At 49.3% G+C, this 25889-nt stretch overlaps 1 protein-coding gene across 23 annotated transcripts in view; it reads left to right on the top strand.

Moving 5' to 3' along the window:
* Positions 1–18840, top strand: part of FHAD1 (forkhead associated phosphopeptide binding domain 1) — a 130622-nt gene extending 111782 nt beyond the window's left edge. For 9 of the 23 annotated variants that reach the window (XM_070602437.1, XM_070602460.1, XM_070602424.1 and 6 more), the window contains 6 exons: positions 1946–2075; positions 2982–3106; positions 5792–5887; positions 6306–6526; positions 7086–7251; positions 9588–9942. In XM_070602437.1, coding sequence (XP_070458538.1) covers positions 1946–2075; positions 2982–3106; positions 5792–5887; positions 6306–6526; positions 7086–7251; positions 9588–9926 — 1077 coding nt within the window. In that variant the 3' untranslated portion in view covers positions 9927–9942. Of the gene's footprint in view, positions 1–1945; positions 2076–2981; positions 3107–5791; positions 5888–6305; positions 6527–6942; positions 7252–9587; positions 9943–11629; positions 11711–14179; positions 14234–18177 lie in introns of those variants that run through there. The other 14 variants (XM_070602507.1, XM_070602527.1, XM_070602514.1 and 11 more) reach the window with 7 other exon arrangements.
* The last annotated feature ends 7049 nt before the right edge of the window (positions 18841–25889 follow it).

The following is a 25889-nucleotide window of genomic DNA, read 5'->3' as shown; positions in this document are numbered from 1 at the left end:
CAGTGTAGCCTCTAAGTGGGCTGGAGCCAGGGATGGGGTCAAGCGAGGTCCTACTACGTGCAGCCGGGGTGGAGCGCCCCCTTCTCGCGGCTGCTGACCCCTGGTCCCAGGCAGAAGGCAGGGGCAAACTCCTATTTCTGACCTCAGTTCATTCGGGCTCCATATTTATCGAGCATCTCCTGTGCTTGGGCGCAGTGCTGGCTCTGGGAAAACCGCAGTCTGCTGTGGAGACAAAGACTTTGCTCTCACAGAGCCCACGTCCTGGAAAGGGAGGGACAGGCAAGAAACAAGTCAATGTTGAACAAACGTCCGGTGGGGACGAGCGCTCTGAGGACATCCACAGCCGGACTCAGGGCAGAGAATGACATTCTAGGGTAGGGGTGGCTGGTCAGGGAGCCCCCTCCAGGAGGAGACCAGAGCCTGCGGGAAGTGAAGGAACGAGGGGCAGGGCCTTGACGGGGCAGGGAGCAGCCCCAGGAGCACCTCGGATGGCACCCCGGGCTCCTCCTGAAGGAGGAGAGCATGGCTGCAGCAGGACCCGGGACGTGTCACAGGGGCCTCTCACAGGCACTTGATGAGTCAAAGAAAGAAGAACGAGTGAATGTCCCTTTCCCTCTCTCTGCTTTGTCCTCCTGGTGGCATTTATCACTTTCTGGAGCTATTTACGTGCCTGTCTGCTTATCTGTTGAGTCTGCCCCCAGAAATGAGCCCCACAGCAGGAGGGCCTGTCTACCTGGTTCCCCCACCGCTCCCCACTGCCCGAAACAGTGTCTGGCTCCATAGCTGTACAATTTTTTTTGAACATATGAAGTAAGCCAAAATTGTTATCTTTCAAATTATTATAAAAGGGTCAATTTGTCCATCTCTTCCCTTTCTTGCCATTTTGACTGGGGCCTTCCCTGCAACTGTCTACAACTGAAAACCATTCCCAGCACCCCATCACCCCATCGCCAGCTTCTAACACAGACACTGTCCACCATGTATTTCCTGTGCTTTCCTTGCTTATTGCTGTCTCCCCGCACTAGGAAGCAGAATCCACGAGAGCAGGGATTTTGCCCATTTTATTCGCTGCTGAGTCTCCAGAGCCTAGAATAAGGCTCGGCACACAGAGGTGCTCGATAAATCTTTGTGAAATGAATGAATGAGTGAATGAATGGATCCCTTACCCTAGAGAAGCATTGTTTAATTTGGAGTCCACAACTGGGCTTCCGGGGGTCCCTGAACCCCCAGAAGTTATATGCAAATTATAGCATGTATGTGAATTTTTCTGGAGAAAATAACCCTGCGCTCCTCTGAATCTCAAAGCGGGGCATGACCCTTAAGAGATGAACAGGACCTTTCCTTGTCTGTGCCCTTTGTAAACCCAGCTCTGGCTATGTAGCTGGTGGCTACCATATTGGATGGTGCAGATGTGGAAGCTGTCCATCATCGCAGAAAGTTCTGTTGGACAGAGCTGTTCTAGAGGCTCTGGAAGTTGCAGAAGAAGGTTTTCCCTTCTCTAGACCAGCCAAAAGTCAGTCTATCAAATTCCTGCTAGCAAATATTAGACAACCATCCTTATTACCAGTTGAGAAGAAAGTATCATGTGTTCTCTAAAAATGCTCCTTCTGGAGCAGAATTTGATGTGTTGTTCAGAAATGAGACCAAATGACAACAAACGGAAACCCAAGCTTAGAAGAAAAAATAAATAAAACATGAGGAGGGAACATAGAGTGGATGTTTTATTTATAGTGATGCTAAGTAGTAGGAAAGTTGGAAATCTCCCTAGATGTGACTTTCTATCTAAAATGAAAAATTTTACTTCTTTCTCTGCTGAAGCCTCTTAATGACATTTTCCAAGGTACTAAGTGACAGGGTTTCTGCTATCCATGAATTGTTCACATGTCTTGGGATATGAGAGAGATATTCTCTAACAAAGCTGCTGTTTGCACCATTCTGGCCACAGGAGCTGTCCTTCAGTGACCTGGGGGCCAAGTGCAAGGGGTCCCGACACGAGGAAGTCATTCAGCGTCAGAAAAAGGCCTTATCTGAACTCCGTGCTCGAATTAAAGAACTCGAGAAGGCCTGCTCATCCAGTAAGTGCCCTCCTTTCCAGTCTCGCTCTCCGTGCTCAGAGCCGTGGGCCCCAGACCCTAGCGTTCACTTAGGGACTGACCAATTTGCCAGGACCACTATCTTCTAGCCCCATCATTTCATAACCAAGAGGACATTGTAATAGAAAAAAGATGGACTGACATGATCTCAGAGTCAAGGGGAGGCCTTGTTATTAAATAAATAGGACTTCCTGAAAAACTCACTACATTGTCCTTTTTTCTTTTTTTTAAGACTGGCCCTGAGCTAACATCTGTTGCCAATCTTTTTTTTCCTCCCCAAATACCCCCAGTACATAGTTGTATATTATAGTTGTGGGTCCTTCTAGTTGTGTCATGTGGGATGCCGCCTCAGCATGGCTTAATGAGCGGTGCCGTGTCCATGCCCAGGATTCGAACTGGGGAAACCCTGGGCCGCTGAAGCGAAGCTCTCGAACTTAACCACCCGCCATGGGGCCAGCCCCCTGTCCTTTTTCTTATTTCACTGTGGCCCAGTGGAAACTTTGTCATGGACTAACACTGTGCAAGGATCAACACTGGGGAACCTTCTAGAATACCCTGTTTAGAGGGGATAGGGCTCTTAAGATACCGAGCTTACTGCTGGGTGGAGCACTGGCCTAGGACCCAGAAGCCAGGGTTCAAGTTCCATCCTCTTGGGTTCAAGTTCCCCTCTCCTTCCATCCGTTCCTGTGAGGCTGCAGCCTCATATTAGCTGTGTGACCTTGGGCAAGTCGTTTAACCTCTCTGGGCCTCAGATTCCTCACCTGCCAAGGGAGGGTGGTGATGGTTAGTACTGGCCCGGTAAGTGTCCAGTAAATAGCAGCTGTGATTATTATGTGCAATAACTTCTTCCTGAGCCTTTCTTTTGAGCGTCAATTATTTCTTTTGTAGATCGTAAAGACCACCTGAATGAACCATTTCTAGACTTACAGGCTCTCAGGATGGAAAAAAATGTCCAGAAAATATTGGATGCAAAATCTGATTTGCCAACTCTCTCAAAAATAGAGATCCGAGCGGTAACCAAAGACAGTTTGTCTCTGCAGTGACTGATGTGTGGGGAGAGGGTGGGCATGAGGGAAGACGCTAGCCGTGTGCCCTGGCACGGCCGTGCATATCAGTGGTTCGGGGCCAGGTCCCCGTGATGGGCTAACATCTGTACCAACTGATCAGTGCCTTGTGTACCAGTGGTCCCATGTTTGAAGAGAAAGCCTTCCATTTCCGCACAGCACGACATGTCATTGCATTGACATTGGGCCGGGTCAGTCTCTGGTGGGCCCTCCTTCTCACACCACGTGTTGTGTTCTGCAGAAAATATTCAGCAGGCTGATTTATAACATTATGCCATGAGTTTGCCTAATATTTGCATTTTGCTGTAAACTGAAAAACATGAACACATAAGGGTCGCAGAAGGGAGCCATTAGTCAGAGGACACAACTTCTAGAGTCAGAGGGACCTGTGTCGGAATCCTTGCTCTGTGAGCTGCGTGACCTTGGGCAAGGCCGTGAACCTTTCTGCAGCTTCGTTTCCTAGCTATAAAATGATGATGAAAATATGAAAGAAGATAATTATGTAAAGCGCTTGTCCCAGTGCCTAGCTCCCAGTGAACCCTTAAATAATAGCTGTCATTTTTATTAAGTATTCTTAAATAGTATTATTCAAGAAAATCTTCCTTTTTTAAGGAGCATAGTTTTATTTGCCAGAACTTTCCGAAGTAAGTTGATTGCCTGTTAAGTTGAAGGTGCCCTGTACCCCATATGGATGTTTGATTGGGTGCTGATTGATTGTCCACAGGACAATGGACAGCTCAGGTCAGCGTCAGTCACAGGATCCCCTGGGCAGGGCTTGCTGCCGCAGCTGGATCTAAACCATACACAGGCTTTTAGAAGAAATAGCAAAGTCCTCCTATCTGTACCAACATTCTCTCCAAGAATTTCTCTAGACATTTGCCAGAGATATGCATCTTCAGAAATGTGTTGGTTCCTTGATAAAATCAAACCCTCGTTCTCCAAGCTTCAGGGAGGAAGGACAATCTCCAGGTGGGGAGCTCGGCTGGCTCCCAAACCCTGACCCTGCTTCCAGGGTTTGCCTTCTCCTTAGCCACGACCCCTGATCCCACCACCCACAGCAAAGAGCAGGAAACCTCCCACCTCTCTCAGAAGATCTCCATCCTCCAAGGTTGGCAGTCACTAAAACTAAAGAGGAGAAGGAGCAGGAGGAAGGCTAGGTGACAGCTGTGAAGTGCGCGCTGTGCGCCAGGCGTGGAGCTAAGCCTCTGCACGCATCCTCTCGTTCCATCCTCGCAGCAGCCTTGTGCCATAGTCACTGTTATCCCCATTTTACAGATGAGGAAACTTAAGGCTTCAGGAGGGCAAGTGCCTCATTCAAGGTCACAGAACCATGAACGACGGAGCCAGGACCGTGTCCCTGCCTGTCTGTCTCTAGCATCCTGCTGGTCTGCAGAGGAGGGGGTGGGACTGTGTGGTTGACCCCTGTGGCCCAGACTCTTCTTTAGGTGACCCTCCTTCAGGAAAAGAGGGGGCCTCTGGAGAAGGGTGCAGAGATACAGAGCAGCATTTCAGGTTCTTTTTGCAACAGATCCACCCAGCATATTGTCGCCTTCAAATACCCTCTTTATCGTCATCTCTATCGTTATAAATAAATATGTCCACCTTTATCTATCACAGCTACTTTTGGGGCCTTTGTGTTTTTAGAGTTGGGGCTTCTTCAATCTCAGAGATTCGTAGCGTGGTGCCAGCAAATGCTATGGGGTGCTCATAGCAAGCACTTAAAACCCAATTTCGTTTTCTAAGGAGATTTATTACGGTTATTTGTGCTCCTTCACACTCCCTGATCATTCTGGTGGCTTTTCCACACAGTCAATTGGGACTCCCAGCATCCAGCTGGCTGATTAGGGTCTTTGTGAATGCACAGCTGTAAATATCAGCCTGCATTGTCTCTGAGATGGGTCTGAAGTCCCCAGCCCACTCCCCAGCTTCCAGCACTAGGAGAAGGTTTGGCCCAATTTTGTGAGGGTATAGCTTCCACTGCATAAAAGTGAGATTCCTTTAATAAAAGGGGGGGGGGCTATTTGCTATTAACCTTCATTCATTCATTCAACAAACATGCCCACTATGTGCCACTCTGTGCCAGGTGCCATGCTGGGCACAAGAAATGGGATAATGAGCAAAAGCAGCACAGTCCTGTTTTTTTGAAGTTTGTCATATAGACCAGGGTTTCTCGACCTCAGTGCTACAGATATTTGGGGCCAGGTGACTCTTTGTTTGGGGGACTGTCCTGTGTGCTGTGGGATGGTTAGCAGCACCCTCGCCCTCTACCGCTAGTGCCGGTAGCACTCCTCGGCCCCATTTGTAACAACCAAAAATGTGTCCAGGCATCGCCAAATGTCTGGGGTGGGAGGGGAGACAAAAGTCACCCCCGGTTGAGAACCGCTGGTCGACAGGGAAGACAGACAGTGACCAAAGAATGGGACAAGCAATGTGTCATTTCAAAGAGAGTCGTGCTCTGAATGATAGGAACACAGATATAAGAAAGCAGCTGACAAAGGAATCGGACTGGAGGGTCAGGAACTGAGATGAAAGTCAACCGTCTCAAGTCACCCGTTGGTAACCACACAGCGTTTTAACTTCTGGATGTCAAAATTCATAATGGAACGCCGACTTTTTGTTTCTCTTCTATTTCAGCCTCAAAATGGCCCTTCCAACTCAGGGTCCATCCTGACCACCGAGAAGGCAGAGAAAATGGAGGTGGCTGAGGCTTTAGATCTCAGTGAAAAGCTGGTATGTGCCTACAGCATCCATCCCCTTCCGTCCGAGCCTGGCCCCGCAGTCAGTGTTAACCCCGGGTAGTTTAAACATCAGCCTTCCACACACAGTTGTTATAACATCTCTGCAAGACCCCTCTACTATCCCAGCGTGGGTCGGGAATTGCCTAGCTGAATTCCTTGAGAAACCAGGTAGTTAGAACGAATGTTTATATCTGTTGTTATTTTTTCCCCTGCTTCTCAAAGAGGCATAGGGCAAATGGATGCAGGGAAATTGAAAGTCGTACAAAGAGCCCCAGCTGCACTCATTGCCAAGGCGTGTGTGTGTTCTCTGCAACGGCAGAGAATGAACGAACAGAATTAGACGTTTCCTCCTTAAAGCAGTCACCAGTGGTCTTGGCCTTGCCTCTTATCTGCAAACGCTTTCCTTGCAGTACATGGATATGAGCAAGACGCTCGGGAGTCTGATGAACATCAAAGATATGTCAGGTCACGTGTCCATGAAGCACCTCTCCCCAAAAGAGAGGGAGAAAGTCAACCAGCTTCGACAAAGGGACCTCGATCTCGTGTTTGATAAGATCACGCAACTCAAGAACCGGCTGGAGAGAAAAGAGGAGCTTCTGCGAGGATACGAAAAAGACATCGAACAGCTCAGGTACCGCCCATGTCCCCGCGGAAAGGCCCAGGTCTCCATTCTCCCAGCTGCACCTCAGGGCAGCAGCAGACCCCAAGGTCCAGGACAGGAGGACGGAAGGCCCCGGTGTGGAATAACTAAAATATTGGGGCGGGGGGGCCGGACGGTGACTAGGGCCTGATAAAGACACGTCTCTCGTGGGAAAGCAGCCTCTGAAGGGGTCTCCATTCTCCACCCTCTTCATGAATAAGCTGCACCGTTAGGAATTTTGACGTTGTGTCACCATTTGTGTACTGTGGACAGTTCCATCATCTTTTCAGTGGTCGCAGTTCCCCCTGCCCTCTCTGGGAAATGGGGGGCTGGTAGCATGTCCTTTGCCAACCTCCTGCTCCACTTACTCAGCTGATTCACTATTTATTCTGCCCCGGACTCCCCAGATCTTTGTCATTCTCTCCCGCTTATAATGAAACCACTGAGTTAGCCGTATGTGGAAGTATTTTGAGACCCTCCCAGGTCGAGACATTGCTGGTGCGTGAGAAAGATGAGGGGGAAAGAGACTTTGTCTCTCCCGCACGCTCAGGCAGAGCAAAGTGTCCGTTCAGATGTACCAGTCACAGGTGGCAAAGCTGGAGGACAACATCCACAAAGAAGTGGAGGAAAAGGCGCTGCTGAAGGAGGCCCTGGAGCGCATGGAGCACCAGCTGCACGAGGAGAAGAGGCTCAACAAGGCCATCAGGCAGCAGAAGGTGAGAGGTCCCGGCTCGGAGCAGCAGCTCTGAGGCTGCCCCTCGGCTCCCTTCAGAAATGGCAAAGTCAGGTTCCGGGGGATCCAGGTGGCACAGAACATGTTTACTGATGCAAAGGAAGATGGCAGAGGAGCTTTAGCATCAGACAGACCTCGGTTTAAATCCTAGCTCTGCCACTTACTGTGTGATCTCAGGCATGTTTCATAACCTCTCGGAGACTCCCTGTAGTTTTTTAAATGGTGGCTATTATTTTTTATTGTTCTGCCAGGTCCTGGGGATACATAGATGAATAAGCTCTCCGAGAATAGAAAATTGGGTTCACTATTTTGAGTGCCCAGAACATAGTAGACACTCAGTAAATATTTGGTGAATAGATGGATGGATGGATGGATGGATTGACGGACAGGTTGATGGGTGGACGGATGGACAGATGGACACTGGATCAATGGACTGACAGGTGGACGCTGGATCAATGGATGGACAGGTGGAGGGGGGTGGACGGATGTCCTTGAAGAGTATATGCTATAGTGCAGAACAAACATGTAAAGAGCTGACTTCGGGCTGATTTCCTGGGGTAAGGGCTCTGTCTAAAGAGTCCTCAGGACTTTGTGATTGCGGGGGTGGGGTGGGGGGGGGGAGGCATCAGCCCTGCCTGGAACATTCAGGGAAGGCTTTCCAAGTCATGACACCTGCACTGAGTTGCAAAGGAGAATTGGAGTTTGTCCACCAAAGGGATGGACAGGTGTGCATCTCGGGCTGTGGGAACCACAGAGGAAGGGCACGAATGAAAGATTTGCCTCCTGGCATGAAGTTGGTAGTAGCATTGGCTTGAGAAACCAAGACTGAGACGCAGGCTGGTAACCCAGCCAAAAGAAGCCACCTCCCCCCCGACCCTGATGTCTCATCTGTCACATGGCTCAGGGGTCAGTCAGTCCTGGGTTCAAATCCCCCCACTTATTAACGGTGTGACCTTGTGCAAATCTCTTCCCCTCTCTGAGCCTTGCATTCCTTGTCAGTAAGTGGGAGCTAACAGACCCCGCCTTGCAGGGTTGTGAGCATTGAATACAGTGCAGTATCCTTCGCTTGCTCTCTGCTGGGCACTGGAACAGTGACTTCCAAATAGAACCAGACTCCCCCTTGTCCTAACTCTTGCCTAAGGTAGAGAGATCTCAAGGCGAGAATGAGGCAAACAAGGAAAATTGCCCCCACCTCCTCAAGACCACCAACAGGCACTGGGCTCCTCTCTCGCTTGGCAGCCATGATCGGTTTTATTAACGCCTCCGACAGCCCCGCCTAGGGGGTACTAGAACCTCCACTTTACAGAGGAGGAATCTGAGCCTCCAAGAGTTCAGAGACTTGCCCACGTTCACAGAGGAGCTGGAAAGTAGATCCTAGACCTGGCCGCAGATCTCTCTGACCCTAGTTCCTGCGCTCTCTGCTGGGTGCACCCAGTCTCCTCCTTGTAATTGTTAGTTTTCCTGATTTGGGGTTGTGTATTTGTGTGTGCATGCTTGTGTGTGTATGTCATATTTGCACGTGTGTGTGTGTGTGCATCGCCTACATGAGCTCTAAGGAGGCCGAGCCATAGAAGGTCATAGAAGGGAGCCCTCCTCCCCAACCAGGAGGCGCTGCTCAATGAGCTCCTTGCAGAAGCCTGCCCTCCCCCCTGCAAATCTGCCCAACAGAGGCTCCTTGGCTGGGAGCCCCTTAAATGAAAGTGGCCGTCCTGCTCTGAGGGAGCCCCGGATGTGGCAGCGTTTCTAGCTTTCCCGCTCTGAATTAAACATCACAGGCCTCAGTCTGCGTGTCATGGGGCTGCTGCGGGCAAAGGACGGTTTCCTTTCACATGAGGCAGTGCCAGGGAGAGCTGGGCCACCGACAGAGCTCTGACTCTTCCTTTGATGTGCCCTCCGGAGAGCTCCCCCCTCTCCAAGGCGCCCCCCCTCCCAGGCTTGGCAGGCCAGACCCCAAAGCAGAGACACCAGACCTCAGAATGGGACAGTAAAGGGCCCAAAAGAAGGCCATTGTCATGAGCTGGTTAAAAAGATGTAAGAAAACCTGAGGATTTACATAATCAGCTTCATATGCATTATTCATGGGCTGCCTCATTCACGCACAATGCAAGGGCCGTGCCAGCCTGTCTGGCACTAGACATCCTTCAGCCGAGAAGGATCCGAAATGGCCAAATTGAACCTGTGTTGGGGTCCCCAGAAGAGCTAGAGCTGGGAACCTTCAAATTCATGGAACTCACGATTTCGGGAAAGGTTTGTAAGAACTGTAGCCACAATCGTGGCAATGCTGATGGCGTTGTTTATTGAGCCCTTACTGAATGGCAGGCACCTGCTCCACACCGCACGCACTTCATCTCTCCCATCAACCCCACAAGGAATGCTGGTGAATGTCAGCCCATTCGAGAGATGGGGAAACTGAGGTTTCCAGAGGGTCACGTCACCTGGCTACTCAGCAGCAGAAACAGGATCCCACCCCGCCCGGCTGCCCTTCCCAGCCTGCATTCACTTTTCCACGCCCCTTCCTCTCTGCACCTCCCTTTCCAGGGCGTCCCCCTCATCCTTCACTCACCAGGGCCCCTGGGGTTTTCCTTCCAGGGCTCGGCTTCACATTTAAGGCTTGTTATTAATGTTGTCAGAAATTTCTGTTTATCAGGAAAAAAATAAATAAATTTTAAAGTTCTGGTGGATTCTAAAAGGAACTTGTATACATCCATCCTGGCATCAGTTCCTTCCGGGGAGTATATATTCATGCTTTAAATGGAAGTTAAAGAGAAATAGAATTCCTCTCTGTTTTAAGTTTTACGCCTACTGGTTTCTCACGATGCCTTAATTTTTTCAGTCTCCTGTATGAAATTTCACCCGTTCATGGAGATGGGATGGTTGAAGCACTAGGAAATGAAATTACTCACCTTGAGCTTCAGAACCAGCCCCCCCCAAAAAAATGTGGTTTGTAGTTTTAATGTTTGAACATCTTTTCACCAAGCAGAACTTTCTAGAATCAAAAGTCATACTTCCATACTAATATCTTTGGCTGTGAGAATGAGATTCGCTATGAAATGCTGGGAAAACCTCAGTACTGGGCATTCCCAGAGAACCTTGTGGTCATCGGCCTCCTGACTCTGGAATGCCCGAGATCCGTGGCTCCCTCCACGTGACAGAGTGACAATGGCCCAGTCCACTCCCACATGCCTAGATAAGGCGGCCGTGTCTCTCAGAGTTTGAAGGCGGACTTTGGAGTCAAACAAATAGGGTTTGAGCCCCACCTCTGCCCCTGAGTGACCCTGAGTAGTGGCTTGACCTCTGTTTCTCAGATCCCTCAACAAAAACAACCAAAAATGGTAACAACAGGCTCCAGTTCACGGGGCAGCGGGACGGTTAAGTGACGCGCAGTGCCCGGCCCCACAGCAAGCTCGGTGACTTGGGGAGAGAAAAGGCTCCGACGGATGGAGGCGAGGCGTGCATGTCTTTCAGAGCTCCCTGCCTGCTGACGGCTCAGCAAACCCCGCCACACTAGCCCGGGTCCTCCCAGAGCCCACAGCTCTTTTGTGAAGCTCGCTTTTCTCTTTGGTGAATACAGCTGAGCCTACAGCCAAGAAGGGCCCAGATACTTTTGTGAATGGGTTAAGGCTGGAATTTTCAATAGGAAATTTGTAACTGCACAGAAGTTGTCATTTGAGCAGCACGCAAGCCCTCCTTAGCCCTGTCTCGGGCTTGCAGCGTGAGAAAGAAAGGCCCAGGCACGGCTGCTCCTGGCAGGGAAGCCGCTCAGCTGGCCTGCCAATCAAATCCTGGCCAAGGGGCGTGGCCACAGCTTTGCCGGGTGGTCTCAGCCGGGCTGGAGCCCCTAAACTTCTCTCTGCTTTGTTAGCTCAGATCCCTCACCTTTAAGATGAGAATAAAAGTGGCCCCTAACTCATAGCGTTCGAGTCAATGAAAGCATGTATACAGAACCCTTAGCACACAGGACCACTTGTTACATGTCCTTCTACCATCATCTATTTATTCTATTTAAATCACATTTTTCCAAAATTCTCTTGGGCCCAGGTATTCTCAAGACTCTGGTTTCCTCAGTGCCGCTTGTGTGTTTTTGACCGAGGAGTAGAATTGGCAGATGCTGTGTAGCATGAGAATGGGATGGAGGGGTTGGTACCCATCCATCACACGAAGGTGAAGAAGTAAAGTGTGGTGAGGGCGGTGCAGCACACGGATAGGGTAGACGAGGCTGAAGAAGACCCTCAGCTGCCCCCATTCTCTGCCCACCAACTCCGGTGGATCCCAACATCACCTAGAAACCTCAGAGGTGTCCCAGAATGGAACAGGCACGGACACACTAAATGCTGTCTTGCTCACCTGCTATTTTCACTCAGGAACGTTTAGAGGATCATGAACAGAGAAATGCAAAAGAATCAACACCTTGCAACTGTTCCTTCAAAGAGAAAGAGAGGCAGGTATGGAGAGGTTTCCTGGTCTTGCAGCCAAACACAAAGTAGCTATAGTATTTTCAAAGGGTAGGACCTTACGGAGTGTAAATGCCAGTGTGTGCTGCCAAGGACCAGCCACACACCTCCACGCCCTTCCCTTTCCCCACCTGAGCCCCTGCCCCGCCCCTGCCTGCCGTCTGGACGAATGACCTAAGAGACCAGCAGGCATCCCACCCAGCGTATGGAGGGGAGAGGAGGCAGAGGGAAGCGCGGGTGTGGTTTGGCTGATGGAGCAGCCATCCTGGGCTCTAAATGCTTTGGGTCTTGGAGACGAGTCTTCATAAGAAGAAGATGAAGAAGTGGGGTGTGGGGAGTCCCAGGAATCCTCTGTCCTAAGAATGAAGTAAGTGGGTGAAAGAAGAGGGGCAAGTGGCTACAAAATGGAGCCAAGAATGAGGGTGAAAGTGCCAATTGTAACAACCTGCTCACCTGCCTAGGGGGAGCCGCGTTTGATTACGGGCTCTCTGGCGGCCAGTGGGAAATGAAAACCCCATCTGGTCCAGAGTTCACAGTCCACGAAATACGACAGATGTGATGCTCAGAAGTGATCATAAAATAAAGATGACACGGGATTTTCCCCTAGAGAGGACACTGTGTGATATAATGGACAGCATCTCTAAGAATAGAAATGCAGTGTTGGCTGGGCCATGTCTGAGAAAAGCTCCTGAGACAGACTGCTGTCATCACCTCCCAGTGAGTTCAGGAAAGTTCAGGAAAAGCAGGTGTGCAGGTGCCGGGCTGCCCTTCAGTGCTCAGCTGTCCACCGATTGGACTTAACCCAGGAAGATATTTTGGAGCAATGTTCAAACTGGGGTTCCTTGGAGCCCTTGAGCACCGTGGAAGGTTATGACTCTCAGCATCCCACACGCACACACATACACACCTCGCTTCCACCAGAGAAGCTGTCCATTATCTGTTTTATACACCAAGTTCATGAGATTTTGCTCCAGTAAAGGCTTCTGCTGCAAAAAAAGGGCGGGGTGGGGGGGTGGTTTAAAACCACTGCTTTATCATACCTGGGAATTCACAAGGTGACTGTCTTCCGGGCTGAGTTCCTCTCAGCTGAGTCTGTGATAAATGCTGAGTGGCTGCAGACTCAAGGCCTCCACAGAAAATGCCTGGAGGGCAACTGTCAATTAAATACAGGCCCGTGAGCCTTCACAGACAGTCGCTCTGAGGGGAGAGTTAGCATCCTTTTGTGAGACTGGAAGAGACAGCCAAGCACCTGCTCCCCTGTCCCCAAAAGACGGCCTCACTCGCTTCCTCCGTGAATGCCCAATAGGGTTGCCAGGCTTAGCGAAAGACAAAACAGGATGCCCAAGTCACTTTGACTTTTGAATAAACAACAAATAGTTACTTAGCATAAGTGTGTCCCAGATATTGCATGGGACACACTTACACTAAAAAATTGTTTGTTTTCATTCTGAAATTCACATTGAAGTGGGCAGCCTGTATTTTATCCAGCAGCCCCACTAACACAGCTTTCCTGAGCACCAGCAGGTGCCAAGAGGGGAGGCTCTGAGCAGGTGTTGCAAAATGGCAGCCCTCAGATATATTTCATTTGGCTCATGGGACTTTTTTAAGTAACATTTCAAAATAGGGCACTTTCATGGAATACTCTGGATTTCCAGCTTCTCCGGGCAACTCAGAAGATCTGGTGACACTAGGCCCACGTTCCCACAAGCTGTCATCTGCCAGGCCCCTTAGAAAGGCACTGGGCTCATGGGCTCGCTGCCGTCCCCACCCCGCTCACTTCACCCACTTATTTTACTCCCTGGCCCCTGTAGGCTCCAAGTTGGTGGCCCCAGCGGATGCTCAGGGCTCTCATGTCGCCTTCCCGACGCCCCTGCACATTCACCTGCTGGAGTGTCAGTCTGGGAGGGAGGCCCCCGCTCCCTCTCACTCTTGTGTCCCCAGCACCTAGAGGATGCTAGCTCTTCTGCAAACCGACCCCAAGGTGTGGGGTCTTGAGGAGACCGGGGTCAGCAGCAGGAATCAAACCCCAGGGGAACGGCAAGCCCACATTTGCGGTGATGTTGGCTTCCAGACAGGCCCCTGCAGCCCCTGGGAGGGAGGTTAGCCACCGTGGCGTTCATCACGCCTCAGCCACTGGGTGGAAACCCAGTGGACATTACAGCTTCTTCCACTGACCTGGGAGGCTCTGCCTCCAGGAGGAATATAGTGTCCCTCTGTTGACTGGCCTCCTCCTCGCGGATTCCTCCAGGATCCAGAAGAGAGATCTCTAAGGGGCTCAGCAGGCCAGTGTAGCATTGCCTGAAAGCCATGCCCCCTTCTGCATTCTCGTCCCTGTCCCTAGGAAGGCCCAACATTCCATGCAAATCGGAAGCATCTGAAAGTTGAGAAAAATCCATTTTCCTTTAGCAAAAAGGCAAGGAAGAACGTAAGCTAAATTTTGTCATTCTTTCTGTATTCAAGAGGCGAGTGTTTGTAGAGACGGTGAAGAACAAGATGCAGAACTCAAATTTCCAGGTGAGCCGGAAGGGGAAGAGAGAAAGCCTTAGGATGTCAGCAGGAAACCCAGCTGACAGCAACAACACGTCTGTTATGTGTTGACCATTTAGTAAGTGCCGGGCACAGAGCTAAGCACTTGACATGCGTTCTCTCCTTTAATCTTCACTACACCCCTACATGGTGGGTATTGTTATCACCCTCAATTATTATATGAGGCGTCTGAGGCTCAGAGACCTAAAGTAATTTGTCCAGAGCCACAGACTAAGTAGGAGAGCTGGAACTCAATGCAGCTCTGACACCCAGGTGAGTGCTGCTTGCCCTCCTTTAGGTAATAACCGTTGGAGAAATAAACCTGATATGTGTCAGGTGGCATTTCTCTTGAATTTCAAGGGAGCGTCCTCTACAATACTCTTTTTTCAAGAGTCGAGAATCAAGACTATAAAATCCTAGACATGTTGAAACATTGCCATTCACAGTTCAGCCTGGAACTGGAGCTGACCCAGTCCACGTTCTCACTTTGCAGAAGGTAGAGGCGAGCTCTTGGGAAGCTTGAAAGCGAAACACATTTTGGTTGAAGGAGAGAGAGGAGATATATTCGAGTTTGATAAAAGGCCACAGTCATTCTGAGACAGCAAAATTATCACTGGAAAAAACAAAGATATTCTAGGTGAGGGAGAGTTTTGGAGAACAGAAGCATCTTCTCAGCCAGCACCCTGTTCTAAGACCAGAAAGTGGCTACTGCCCATCCTGCCCAGAGCAGGATGTTAGGAGGACAGAGCGCGTCCTTCAGATCTCCCTGGATCTGAGACCTTGGCTGCCCGGCAAAGGGTGAATAAGCAGGAGACTTATCCCTTATTCATCCGTAAGAAATGGCTGAGCAGGAGCAGGCAGAAACCTCCCTCCAGCTAGGTTTTGTCGGAGGACCACCTGGGCATGTAAGGTGACAGAGGAGATATTGGGATGGGCCCTGGATGTCACAGGAACATTGTGCACCTCTGAGAAGTGAAGCCCCTGGAATTTCAGGCCTCCTCTGCATAACAGAATGCGGGCAGATGGTGCGTCAGCTAAGAGCAAAGAGCGAGCTTCCTGTTCCTCCAGCCCTCCAGCCCGAGCTTAGAGGTGTGGTGTCTGGGATCTCCTCGGTACACAAAGGTTTCCTCCAGGATCCTTGGCGAAGTGTGGCTTAGGCACCTCCTTCCTCATAGCGTGCCTTGGGTCCTTAGGGTGATGGAGTCATCATGGCCACCTTAAAATGGACAGGACGTGTAAAACCTTCTCCTTCGGTCTTGCCCACTCATAAAAGAGTCTCCATTTCTAGCAAGCTTCAGAACTGGCATCCCCTTTCTTTTTAAGGCCCTGTGGATTTTTCTTTTCTGTCCTCCAAAATGCCATTCATTGATTTTTTTTCCTCTGCAGCTAACAGTTTTTTATAATTGTGAGTTGTATGCTAACAAGGAAAATCTTCTAGTTAGCAAATATTTACTGAATACCTAGTCTAGGCCACTTAGAGTGCTAGACACTGGGCATGGAAGGGTGAACAAAAAGATACAGTCCCGCCCTCATTCGTTCACAAATATTTCTTGGGAGCCTACGATGTGGCAGTTTCTGTCCAGGTGTTGGGGTTCAATCGTGGATTCTCGACAGGGGCAGCGTCACCCCAAGAGGGTGAAAATTCTTTTTTTTAATGTATAAAGCACAGATATACAGAGAGTGCTGTCTACAATATTAAAATTTCATGGGGGTGGAAGCGATTAGGAAAAAAAGGTCTAAGAAGCTTCCTCAGGGAGGGACCATAAGGAAAAAAAGGGTGAGAAATGCTGAGTTAGATCAATGAAGAAACACACAAAACTCCGTGCCTTTCTGGCTTACATTCTGGGGCCATTCAAAAAAAGTCAATGCAAGTAATGATTAAATAATTACTTTGTACAAAATGTTTTGAGGACAAAGGCCAGTGGACTGAGCTCAGGAGCATATTTCACAGGGACCCCCCCCAGTCCAAGGGCCAGGAGAGGTCTCCCCAAAGAAGGAACGTTTAAATGAGACCTGAGGTTGTACGGGAACGGACTGGGGTCTTTCTAGAACCGATGCTTCCAGTTACCTGAAGCAGCCACTCTAACATGTCCTGAGTTGATTTCCGGTGAATTTCCAAAATTCCAATTTGGGTGTCGCTACTTAAATGACTGGCTTCTACCCCTGCCGTTTCATTCTGAGGGTGAGGCATGTTCCAAACATCCAAGCTGAATGCGTGGGGCTCACCTGTGGTCCCCGGTTGGGTTCAGGGTGGACCCTGCCCGGTTCCCCCACCCTTCCTGCCCACACTTGGCTTTTCACATTTCCCGTTTGCCATCTCTTCCTCTTCCCAGATCAGACATTCCCATTGTCTGCCTTCTGCTGCCCCTGCCCTTGTCAATGCAAAAAGTGGAGCGAAGCTTGCTCTGTGGCGCTTCTCAGCCCAGCTCCCGGCAGACCTGGGGGCAGGGGGACGCTGGGACTGGGGACTCTTCATTGTTAACAAACTCCCACACCGGATCAGGGCACTGGCATTTGGGAACCATCCACAGCCAGCAATTTTATTGAAAATCAAATAAAAAGGACCATAAAGGAAAAGTGGTTTAGAGAAGAAAGGTTTTCGATGTTTGCTGTCTGATCTCATTTTCGCTGGGCATTCCGACCAAGATTTACGTTGTGGGCTAGCATAGAGATGTCAGCCCTTCTCACCCTGAAATGGTTTTGTACGTAGAGGCTTAAAACACATTCAAGGCTCCTGTCAGCTGCGGGCTCAGGTCTCAGGAGGTGATTCTCAAACTCATCTTAAAGTGAAAAGAGCTCAAGAGACGGTCTTAACAGCCCCTTCCATTAAGATCCACCCAGAGTCTCTTCTCTGTCCCCAAGGAAGACTGGATGGGTAGTTGGGGCCCTCTCTGACAGATGAGGAAACCTCGGGTCACGTGGTCAGAGGCAGAGCTGAAACTCAACTACCCACCAGCCGTCTGCCCCCAGGTGTATGTGTCATAATGGTTGGAGTTAAAACCTTGCAGGAAGTGGAGCTGGCAAGTTGAAGCCTGTTGGAAAGAAACTTGCAAGTTACAACTGTGTCTACAGTATGTACAGAACTGTGTAAGATTCTTGGGTTGCAATTAATAGAAACCTCTTCAGAAAGAGGGAGGGGCTTTCATAAGGATACACGAGTGGGTGCCTCATAAAAACTAAGGGCTAAAGGAGAGTCTTGCCTCAGAAGAGAACTGGTAAGCCTTCAGATCCCAAACATCACTATCACACTTACGGCCACACACACACACACACATTGTATCTCCTCTCCACCTCTCTCTGCTGATCTCTCTTCCCTGTCATGTGACATAAAGGGGTGACCTCATAGTTCCTCAATTTAAAGGACCAGCCCAGGGAGTGAGTAGCATCTCAGAGCCCATAACCCCAAATCCTGGGAGTGATCATCTGAAAAGCCCAGCCCGGGCCAAACGTCCGATCACTATGACCAAGAGTAAAGTCACACCTGGCTGCCAGGAGCGGGTGGGGGCCAGTGCTCAGAAAAGGCTTAGACAGACCCCCTGAATATCCTGCATTTTCTCCTCCTAAGATGTCAGAGACATAAGACACATTCAGTTCAGTAACAGCTGCTCAGGAGAAAAAAGCTCCATTGCAATGACCATGCCCATCATAAGAAGCTCCCAGTCTCAAAAGCATGACAATATAAAATGGGAAGACATTATCTGTACATCTGGAGGGTGTCCACCAAAGCGTGACTAAGTCTGACCTGTGGGTAGTGTGATGATAGTGGACCATTCTAGCTTCTTTTTGCTCATAGCTATGTATATGTGTATATGTAAATTATTTTTTTACAACAAACATTTTGCGTAAAAATTTTTTTAAAAACATTCCAGTGGAACATTTTGGGATCTCGCTGCAATTATAGTTTGTGCATTTGTTTCTCTTGCTCACTGAAGGTTGCAGTCAGAAAAGCCACCCCAAAGATGGACCAAGAAAGAGAGATGTTGAAGAGAGAAGCATCCGCCAGATGCAGCCAGAACCTTCTGTTTTCCAAGCCTGGCGGAAAGAACTAGAAATGTCATCCCACTGGGCCTTACGTGATCCTCCATGTGTCAGTGTGACTCTTCTGTGTCAAAATACTAAGAGCCTTTCGTAGGACTTTAAAGCTTGTTACCCTACTGTGTTGCTTCCTAGACTGGTATTTTGCACAATGCTGTATTTTGGAGTGTGGGGAGCCGGGTTCTTTTAAAAATACCCACGAATGTATATATACTCAGGCATATGAAGAATATAAGTTTGAAACCCAGACAGCTAGGCCTGGTGGATACAATTATGTGGCTCCACGTTTGAGTCGTGATGTACCCAAACGTCACCCCTCCAAGGAGCTCCAAGAAACCCACAGCTAAGAAACCTGGGACACATATGCGGCCACGGGGCAGAATGGTAACCTCAGGGCTCTTGGGGCCATCGGATAGTCCATTTATGTCTGAGGTTATTATAATAAATTTAGGACAATCTGTTTTATCACTTCCATAATAATGACTAACATTTATATGGCACTCTGCAGTTTTCAAAACATGTCTCATCTAACACTCCCCCAGGCCCTGGGAGGTAAATAGTATTATGTTCCCCATTTTGCAGATGAGGATACTGAGGCCCAGAGAGGTTAAACGGCCTGTCTAAAATCACACAGCTAATGATTTCAAGAGTTGTGTCTGAAACCCAAGTTTCTAACGCTGTCTCATACTGCCCATTCTGCTACACAGTAGCTCAGGTCCCGGGCCCTGAGGAGAGACGAAGTACCCAGTAACCAAAGAGCACACGCTGCCCGGGGGGACACACCTCATGTTCATGGTCTTTGGAGAGACCCCTATTTTCCTTGCTGTGCCCTCTGTTTCTCTCATGTTTCGTTGTCTCTCCATCCACCCGTCCTCTCTCTGCCCTTCTTGCATGGCCAGGACCACCAAATGAAACGGGAGGAAGAGCCAGAAGTCATGAATAGCATTTATTTTTTTATTTTTAAAAAGTCACAATAAAAATATTTTGATATTTTAAAACCAAATGCATTCTTCATACTGATTAAAACTAGGAAAAATTCTTTATGTGCTAGTCCACTGAAGGTACATCTTACACAGGGTAAGGATCTAAACTCAGTGAGAAAGGTGAGCATCACGTGATCTTGAAAAGACTCTTGAAAATCCCAGAAATTTTCCATAAAGGACTTGGTATTAATTATACTGTACTGCATCCCAAAAGTCCAAAACAGCACGTGTTTCTCTAGCAGCAGAAAAGATCACTTGGTTAGGCGGCCGTTCAAGTAATGGGCTCATGTTTAGGAGCCAAATTGTGTGAAAAAATATGTTGTTTGTTGGTTGAACAGGTATATTTGACTTTGCATAAGTTAAATATCATGTAACTATGATTCCACTATATTTTAGGTCTTTCAAAGGACATGTTAATTCTTATCCTATCAACATTACAACCCATGGCAGCAACTTCTCATCTGTCTCTGAACTAGACAGTTTTGGGAGCCTCCTCAGCCATACACCCTTTTCCCAGTGAGTGCACCGGTCCATTCAGGTTTGCCCACCTCACACTGCTCTCTTGGCCACAGCTGGTTGGCTGAGCAGTAGATACCCAACCCAACCCAAGCCAACCAGGCTTCTCCTCTGATGCAAGCTGGGCCAATCAGCATCTCTGTCTTTGGTGTTTGGAAGTAGGATGCCATGCAGGTCTTTAGTGGAGAGAGTCTGGATGCAGTCCCAGGGCTGGGGTGGCCATTTTCCCCCTTGTCTTTGGAGAAACAAAGCCAGTCTTCAGAAAGAGAAGGGTGGGGTAGATACGCAACAAGAAGAGATAAGAAACCAGGTCCCCCAGAGAGACACTGCAGCAGATACCACAGCCCCTTAGTCATCGCCTCCCTCTGCCATGTAGGCTGAAAGCTAAATGCCCTGATTTCCCAGCCTCCCTTGCAGCTACAGCTGGTGACGTTGTTCACTTCTGGCCAATGAGACATAAGCGAGGCCCAGGGGAGATCTTCCCTTCTGGAATAAAAGGCAAGTCTTCGCTAGGAGGAAGCTGTTTGTTCTTGTCCCTTTGCCTTCTCTCCTTTTTCACTCTTGGAGCTCAGAATTAGTGAAGCAGTCATCTTGGGGGTCACGAGGCAACAAGCAAGAGGCCGAGGCCTACCTCCAAGGGCAATGGAGGGGAGAGACAAGAAGGGCCCGGGAGGGCGCCTGGCGGCCTCCCTGCACTCTGCACGGCGCCTACACGGCCTGCCTCTACACTTCTGGTGCTGTAAGACACAGAAATCCCTCCCTCTTTAAGCCACTGTAGTCAGTGAACCTGTTTGTGCTGTGGATCAAACCACTCAAAACTTAGTGACTGAAAATGATGAATATTTATGATTTCTCATGATTCCATGCGTCACGCTGGGCACTTGTCCTGGTCTGGGCTGGCTTGGCTGGGGCTGGATGATTTAGGATGGCCTCATGCACAGGCCTGGTCCTTGGCAGGCAAGTTGGGTTAGGGCAGTGGCTCTCAACTGGAGGCGATTTTACCCCCCAGGGGACAATGTCTGGATATAATTTTGGTTGTCACAACAGGGGTGGTGCGGGGAGTGCTAATATCATCCAGTGGGTAGAGGCCAAGGATTGCTAAAAATCCTACAGTGCACAGAACAGCTCCCACACAGCAAAGACTTATTTGATCCAAAATGGCAATAGGACCTAGAATGAGAAGCCCTGGTCTAGTGAGGCCTCAGCTGGGACAATTTCTCTCTGCTTAGCATGGTCCCTCATCACCCAGCAGGCTAGACCAGGCTCCTCCACGGGGTGGTGGGCACAGGTTCCCGAGAGCAGCAGGAGAGAGCAAACCCCTTTTCAAGTTTCTATCTGCCTTGTGTTTGTTAATATCCCATCACACAAAGCAGGTCACGTGGCCAGAGTCCGTTTGGGAGGGGCTCCAAATTTTTATCTACCCAAGTGCAGTGTTCTGTTATCTGAAGCTGAATGCATTCCAACCGACACAAAAGGAGAAGGTTACCTGGATTCCTGAAGACTGTCTGGTTCTTAGCTTCTTTCCTTGGGAAGGCCAGTTCCAAGGCCTGCCCTTATGTTCCACTAGGACCCTTTATATCACTCAAGATTCTTGTGTTGTGAACGACAGAAACCTCCTGTGGCTAACTTAAGCAGAAAGGGAGTTAAAGGAAATGAGGAAGGTTGGAGGATCAAAAGGCAAGCAAGGCTGACGAGTCAGGACAGTAAGGAACTGGCCTTTTGTCCCCATCGATGCCCCCTTTTGCTTCAGCTGGTTTGTTTCCGTTATTTGCAAGCAAAATGGCCTTTACTAAGACACTCTGCTACATGGCCCCACCGGTAGCTCTCAGCTTTCCCCTGGGCTCATACGAAGGTACAACAAGGCATCTGCAGACTCCCCCAAAACTCCCAGTCTTCTGATCCCCCAAGAAGCTGACAAACAGCTTCCTTCCACCCTTGCCAATGGCGGCCCGCGTGGATTCTTGGATTCGTGACTTTGCAGATAACGTGCCCTTCTCAAGCAACTTGGCAGAGCCACCAACGCCTGCTGTTGGAAAAACCAGAGTCATGAAGTGTCTGTGGAAAAAAATAGCTTCCGGACCCGCATTCCGAAGTGCGCTCCTGGTAAGTGGAGTAGCTTCCAATTTTTTAGGGTCTTAGGGTGAAAGCAATACACTAACGATGAGCAGAAACCCAAAACCTGCTAATGCTAATGTGTTCCTCTTTTCCGTGCTGAGGCCTCCTGACGCGGGAGTTAGGGTGTCCAGTGAGGGCAGACTATTCCGGCTTATCAGCTTGGCCTCATTTCCATCAAGATGTGCCGCTTGCTTCCGTCTGCTCAATGTCCCAAGTTATTTTGGGCCAATTCATGACCTTATGTGCCTGCTTTTGTTTTTAAACATTTTTCTCTGCCCATCTCTTCCCAGGAATCCACAGCAATGCTTCTGTCCTGTGGTGGGAAGCGTTAGCGGGCTCTTTGTTTGGAGCCTCCTCCCCTCTTTAGCATATTGCTTTCATTCCTAAGACCCTAAGATATTGGAGGCAGAAATTGTATCTTCTGGATAACTGTAGTCTTCTCATCCTAGAAATCAGAGGTGCCCTTTGACTGATAAATCACTTTTATGGTTAAACAACCAGACTTCGTTCATTCAGGCAACAAATCCTGGGTACCTACTATGCCCCAGGTACTAATGATACTGTGCTAGACCTCGTGGCCTCGACCTTGGCTCCCCTTTCTTTTCACCTTCTAATCTGCTGCTCTCCTGAAAAGGTGTTGGAGTCATTAATTTACCGGGTATATGGCATGGGAGAGCTCACCTTTGACGTTCACACCCTCTTTTTTGACTTTCAAGGGGATTACTGCTGGGCATTCTGGAGAGAGCTGCATGCAGCAATGACCATCTTCTGGGAGTTTCTTTGTGCCTTTCAATAGTTGGACTTTAAGAGTTAATGATAGCAAACTTTTTATAGTGTCCTTGCCAGCCATCGGATGCTGTGCTCAGCACGGTCCAGACATTATCCCACTATGTGCATCACTCCTATTTTACCATGAAAACGATGAGTAGGTAAGTAACTTGCCCAAGAGCGAGAGCATCAGAGCCCAAACTTCATACTCTTGACTGCTCCAACATATCACTTTCCTCAGCGAAGTCCAGGAACCAGCTGGTTATCTACCAACCAATGAGGCAAGGGTCAGCAAACTTTTTCTGTAAAAGGCCAGACAGCAAGAAGCCCTTTTCCTGGGAAGGGCCATGTCTCTTTGTGGACCACAGGGTCTCTATCTCCGCTACTCAACTCTGCCATTGCAGCATGATGTCTAAACAAATGAGTGTGGCTGTGTCCCACTAAAACTTTATTTATAATAATAGGCAGTGGGCAGACAGGCAGAGCCCATGATAAACTCTCACCCAGACTGATTATTAAGATCTTCAGGGCTGTTCCCTGCCACATGACTCCCAGGAAACCAGATTATCATCATTTCCATCATCGACACTTTTACCACGCGCCATGCACTACACTAAATGCTTCACACAGATTTTCTCATTTAATCTTCTCAAGTACTCCAGGAGGAGATAGTTATTGCCATTTTATAGACAGGGCAACTGAGGCCTCTGGAAAGGTGAAGCGACTTGCCCAAGGTCACCCCACTGGGATTGTCAAACCCAGATCCTAACCATTACACCACACTGCCTTTCACCGCTACAGCCCTGCATCTGGACAATAGTGAGTTTTGCCAGTGGGTCTGGAGGCCTGCCTTCCACTGGACCACGCCTGAAAGAACCAAGCCAGAAAGGACACACCTTCGTCTAGGCATCCTGGTTTAACAGCCCCTCCTGAGAGCACCTGCTTTTCCCTCTTAACACCTCAGGTCAGGGCTCCCTGGCCTCGGCACCATGCTCCCTCTTTCAGCTGACTTTGCCTATCTCTGCGCTGTGTTAATTTTACAATTTGCCTTTCAATTTCCCAAATTCTCAGGTGCCCCTGCAGCCACATGAAGTGTTTATCTGCACCCTCCATTTATTCCTTCCTTGTCTGCAGAGCAGAGAGCTGCTAAATGACCTCTGGGCCACACTGACGCCCAAGGACCAGCAGGTCACCCGGCTCCAATCTCTCTCTGATGCTGCCGATGCTGTCCTCGGAGGAGCAGGGGACAGACACTTGAGAGGCTTGTTTTTAAGAGCTCCTGTTAACTTTTGTGTTGAGTCATGTGGGTGCATAGAGGTGTCACTTTAGCAGCTTCTCTTTCTTGGCAGTGACCTTGAGACCTAAAAATGGGCCACCGATGCTTTGGAGGGGACACTGCGAAAACATCCAGTGCGTCCCCAGCCCTCAGGCAGAGCAGGTCATCGTGCATTCATGCAACAATTATCTCTCCAGCGTGTACCTCAGGCCAGGCCCCATGCTGGGCACGGAGGAGCCAAAGCTGAACCAGACAGACTGGTCCCCTCCCCCAGGAAGTTGTGTTGCGGGTAGGGTATGTCACATATTTTATTAACAGCCTCCCTGTGGGCTGTCCTAAGTGCCAAGTCCCAGGCAGAGGAGGGTTTAGCAGGAAGAGCTGTAGCCCCTCCCAGTCTCCCAGTGTGGGGGCCCACAAATCTCGCTCTTCAAACTGGGTAGTCCTGCTCCTTGGCGCCACTCTTGCGCATGACCACAAGACTTCCAGGACCAGAGCCCGGTGCCCAGCACACTTAATAAATATGTCTTGATTGCCTGGACGTAGGCACATACTGCTTTCATAGCATAGTATAAAAATCGGAACCAGCTGCCTATATTATTGCCATCTTTGGAAGGAGTCCAGGAGATGAGGCATCGCTGGGGTTTAAGCCACAAGGTACACACACACACGTACTCTTTGAGAGTTTAAAACAGGACTAATACTCAGGCTTGCCGGGTGTTAAACTTGGACCCTGAGCTGCCTGGGACTTGACAGAAGCAGAAAACACACTCAGCTTTTCTTTGGCTGGCTGGCCCAGCTGGACATATGCAACTAATCTGAAAGATGATTTTGGTTTTCAAGTGGATTCACAGCATCCACGATAACCACAAAAAGAGAGCTCCACAGACAGACAGGTTGCTCAGGGCCTGTAAATGGGTCTACCTGCAGCTGTTGGCCCATCCTACCCTCTTCCAGCCCTGCTCAGGGATCCCGTAAGCAACTGCCTGACACAGGTCCTTCCCCCCACCGCACCTTTTGCACAGCTTCCAGACTTTGCAGGAGGTGAGAAAACCCAGGCTGTGGCCCCATTCCCTGCTCTCACTCCTCCAATCTCTCCAAATGAGTATTTGGACTGTCTCTGAACCTTGACCTCTGTGCATCTTTCTCAATCAATCAAGGGTTTCCTGGTGACTACGGAGTGCTTGTGATGATTAATTAGTGGGCTGGTATTTGTAAAGTGCTAAGTGAGTGGTGCCGTTTATGAGCCAACTTTTTATCTCCAACGGCCTCCCTAATCCCCTCTCGTTTTCCCAGCATCTCCGGCTGGAGGGACCACCCAGCTGTGTCAGGCTCTGGAATGCTCCTCAAAGTTCATTCCATCTGCCCCTATCGCCCAAGAGTTCCTCCCTACTCCTCTCTGTTTCTCCCCCCTCCTTTGTCAAAGTGCTATTGTTTTTCTTAATATTACCTTACCCCTCCCCACAAGACAGTTATACAAGGAGATGTGGGAGGAAGAAAAGAAACATAAGTCAACGATGACTAAGTCTGCCCCGCTGCCTTGCTGCAGGAATACTGTCAGAATTGGCGCTCACTCCCCCTGCCTCTGTAAAAATCCTTTGCTGAGGGTGTGATTTTTCCTGAAGATCATTCTTTCCACATGACCAAATGCTGTAATGTGTAACCAGTCCAGATCATTTCTCTCTGCCTAAATCCACGCCTGGGGCATGGCACTCAGGGTCATTCCAAAATGATTTCCCCTAATGAACCGGCGACTGGGAGTTCCCAGAAGTTTCACAATTAATCGGTGCTCATCAGTTATCCATGTTTTTCCTCCCTTCGCTATTTCTTTGACTTCTGAAGAAGTGCTTTTCCTGAAGGCCAATGACCTCAGAAGGAAAAAGTTCAAATAAAATGCAGCCCCCAGCATGCATCTCTGACTTTAGATCAACAGATCAACAGCTGCGTTTAGAGG

This window comes from Equus przewalskii, chromosome 2, assembly GCF_037783145.1.
Source record: "Equus przewalskii isolate Varuska chromosome 2, EquPr2, whole genome shotgun sequence".
In the NCBI taxonomy this organism is placed as follows: Eukaryota; Metazoa; Chordata; class Mammalia; order Perissodactyla; family Equidae; genus Equus; species Equus przewalskii.
The sequence above is the reverse complement of the archived record's forward strand: the minus strand, read 5'-3'. Positions and strand labels throughout refer to the sequence as shown.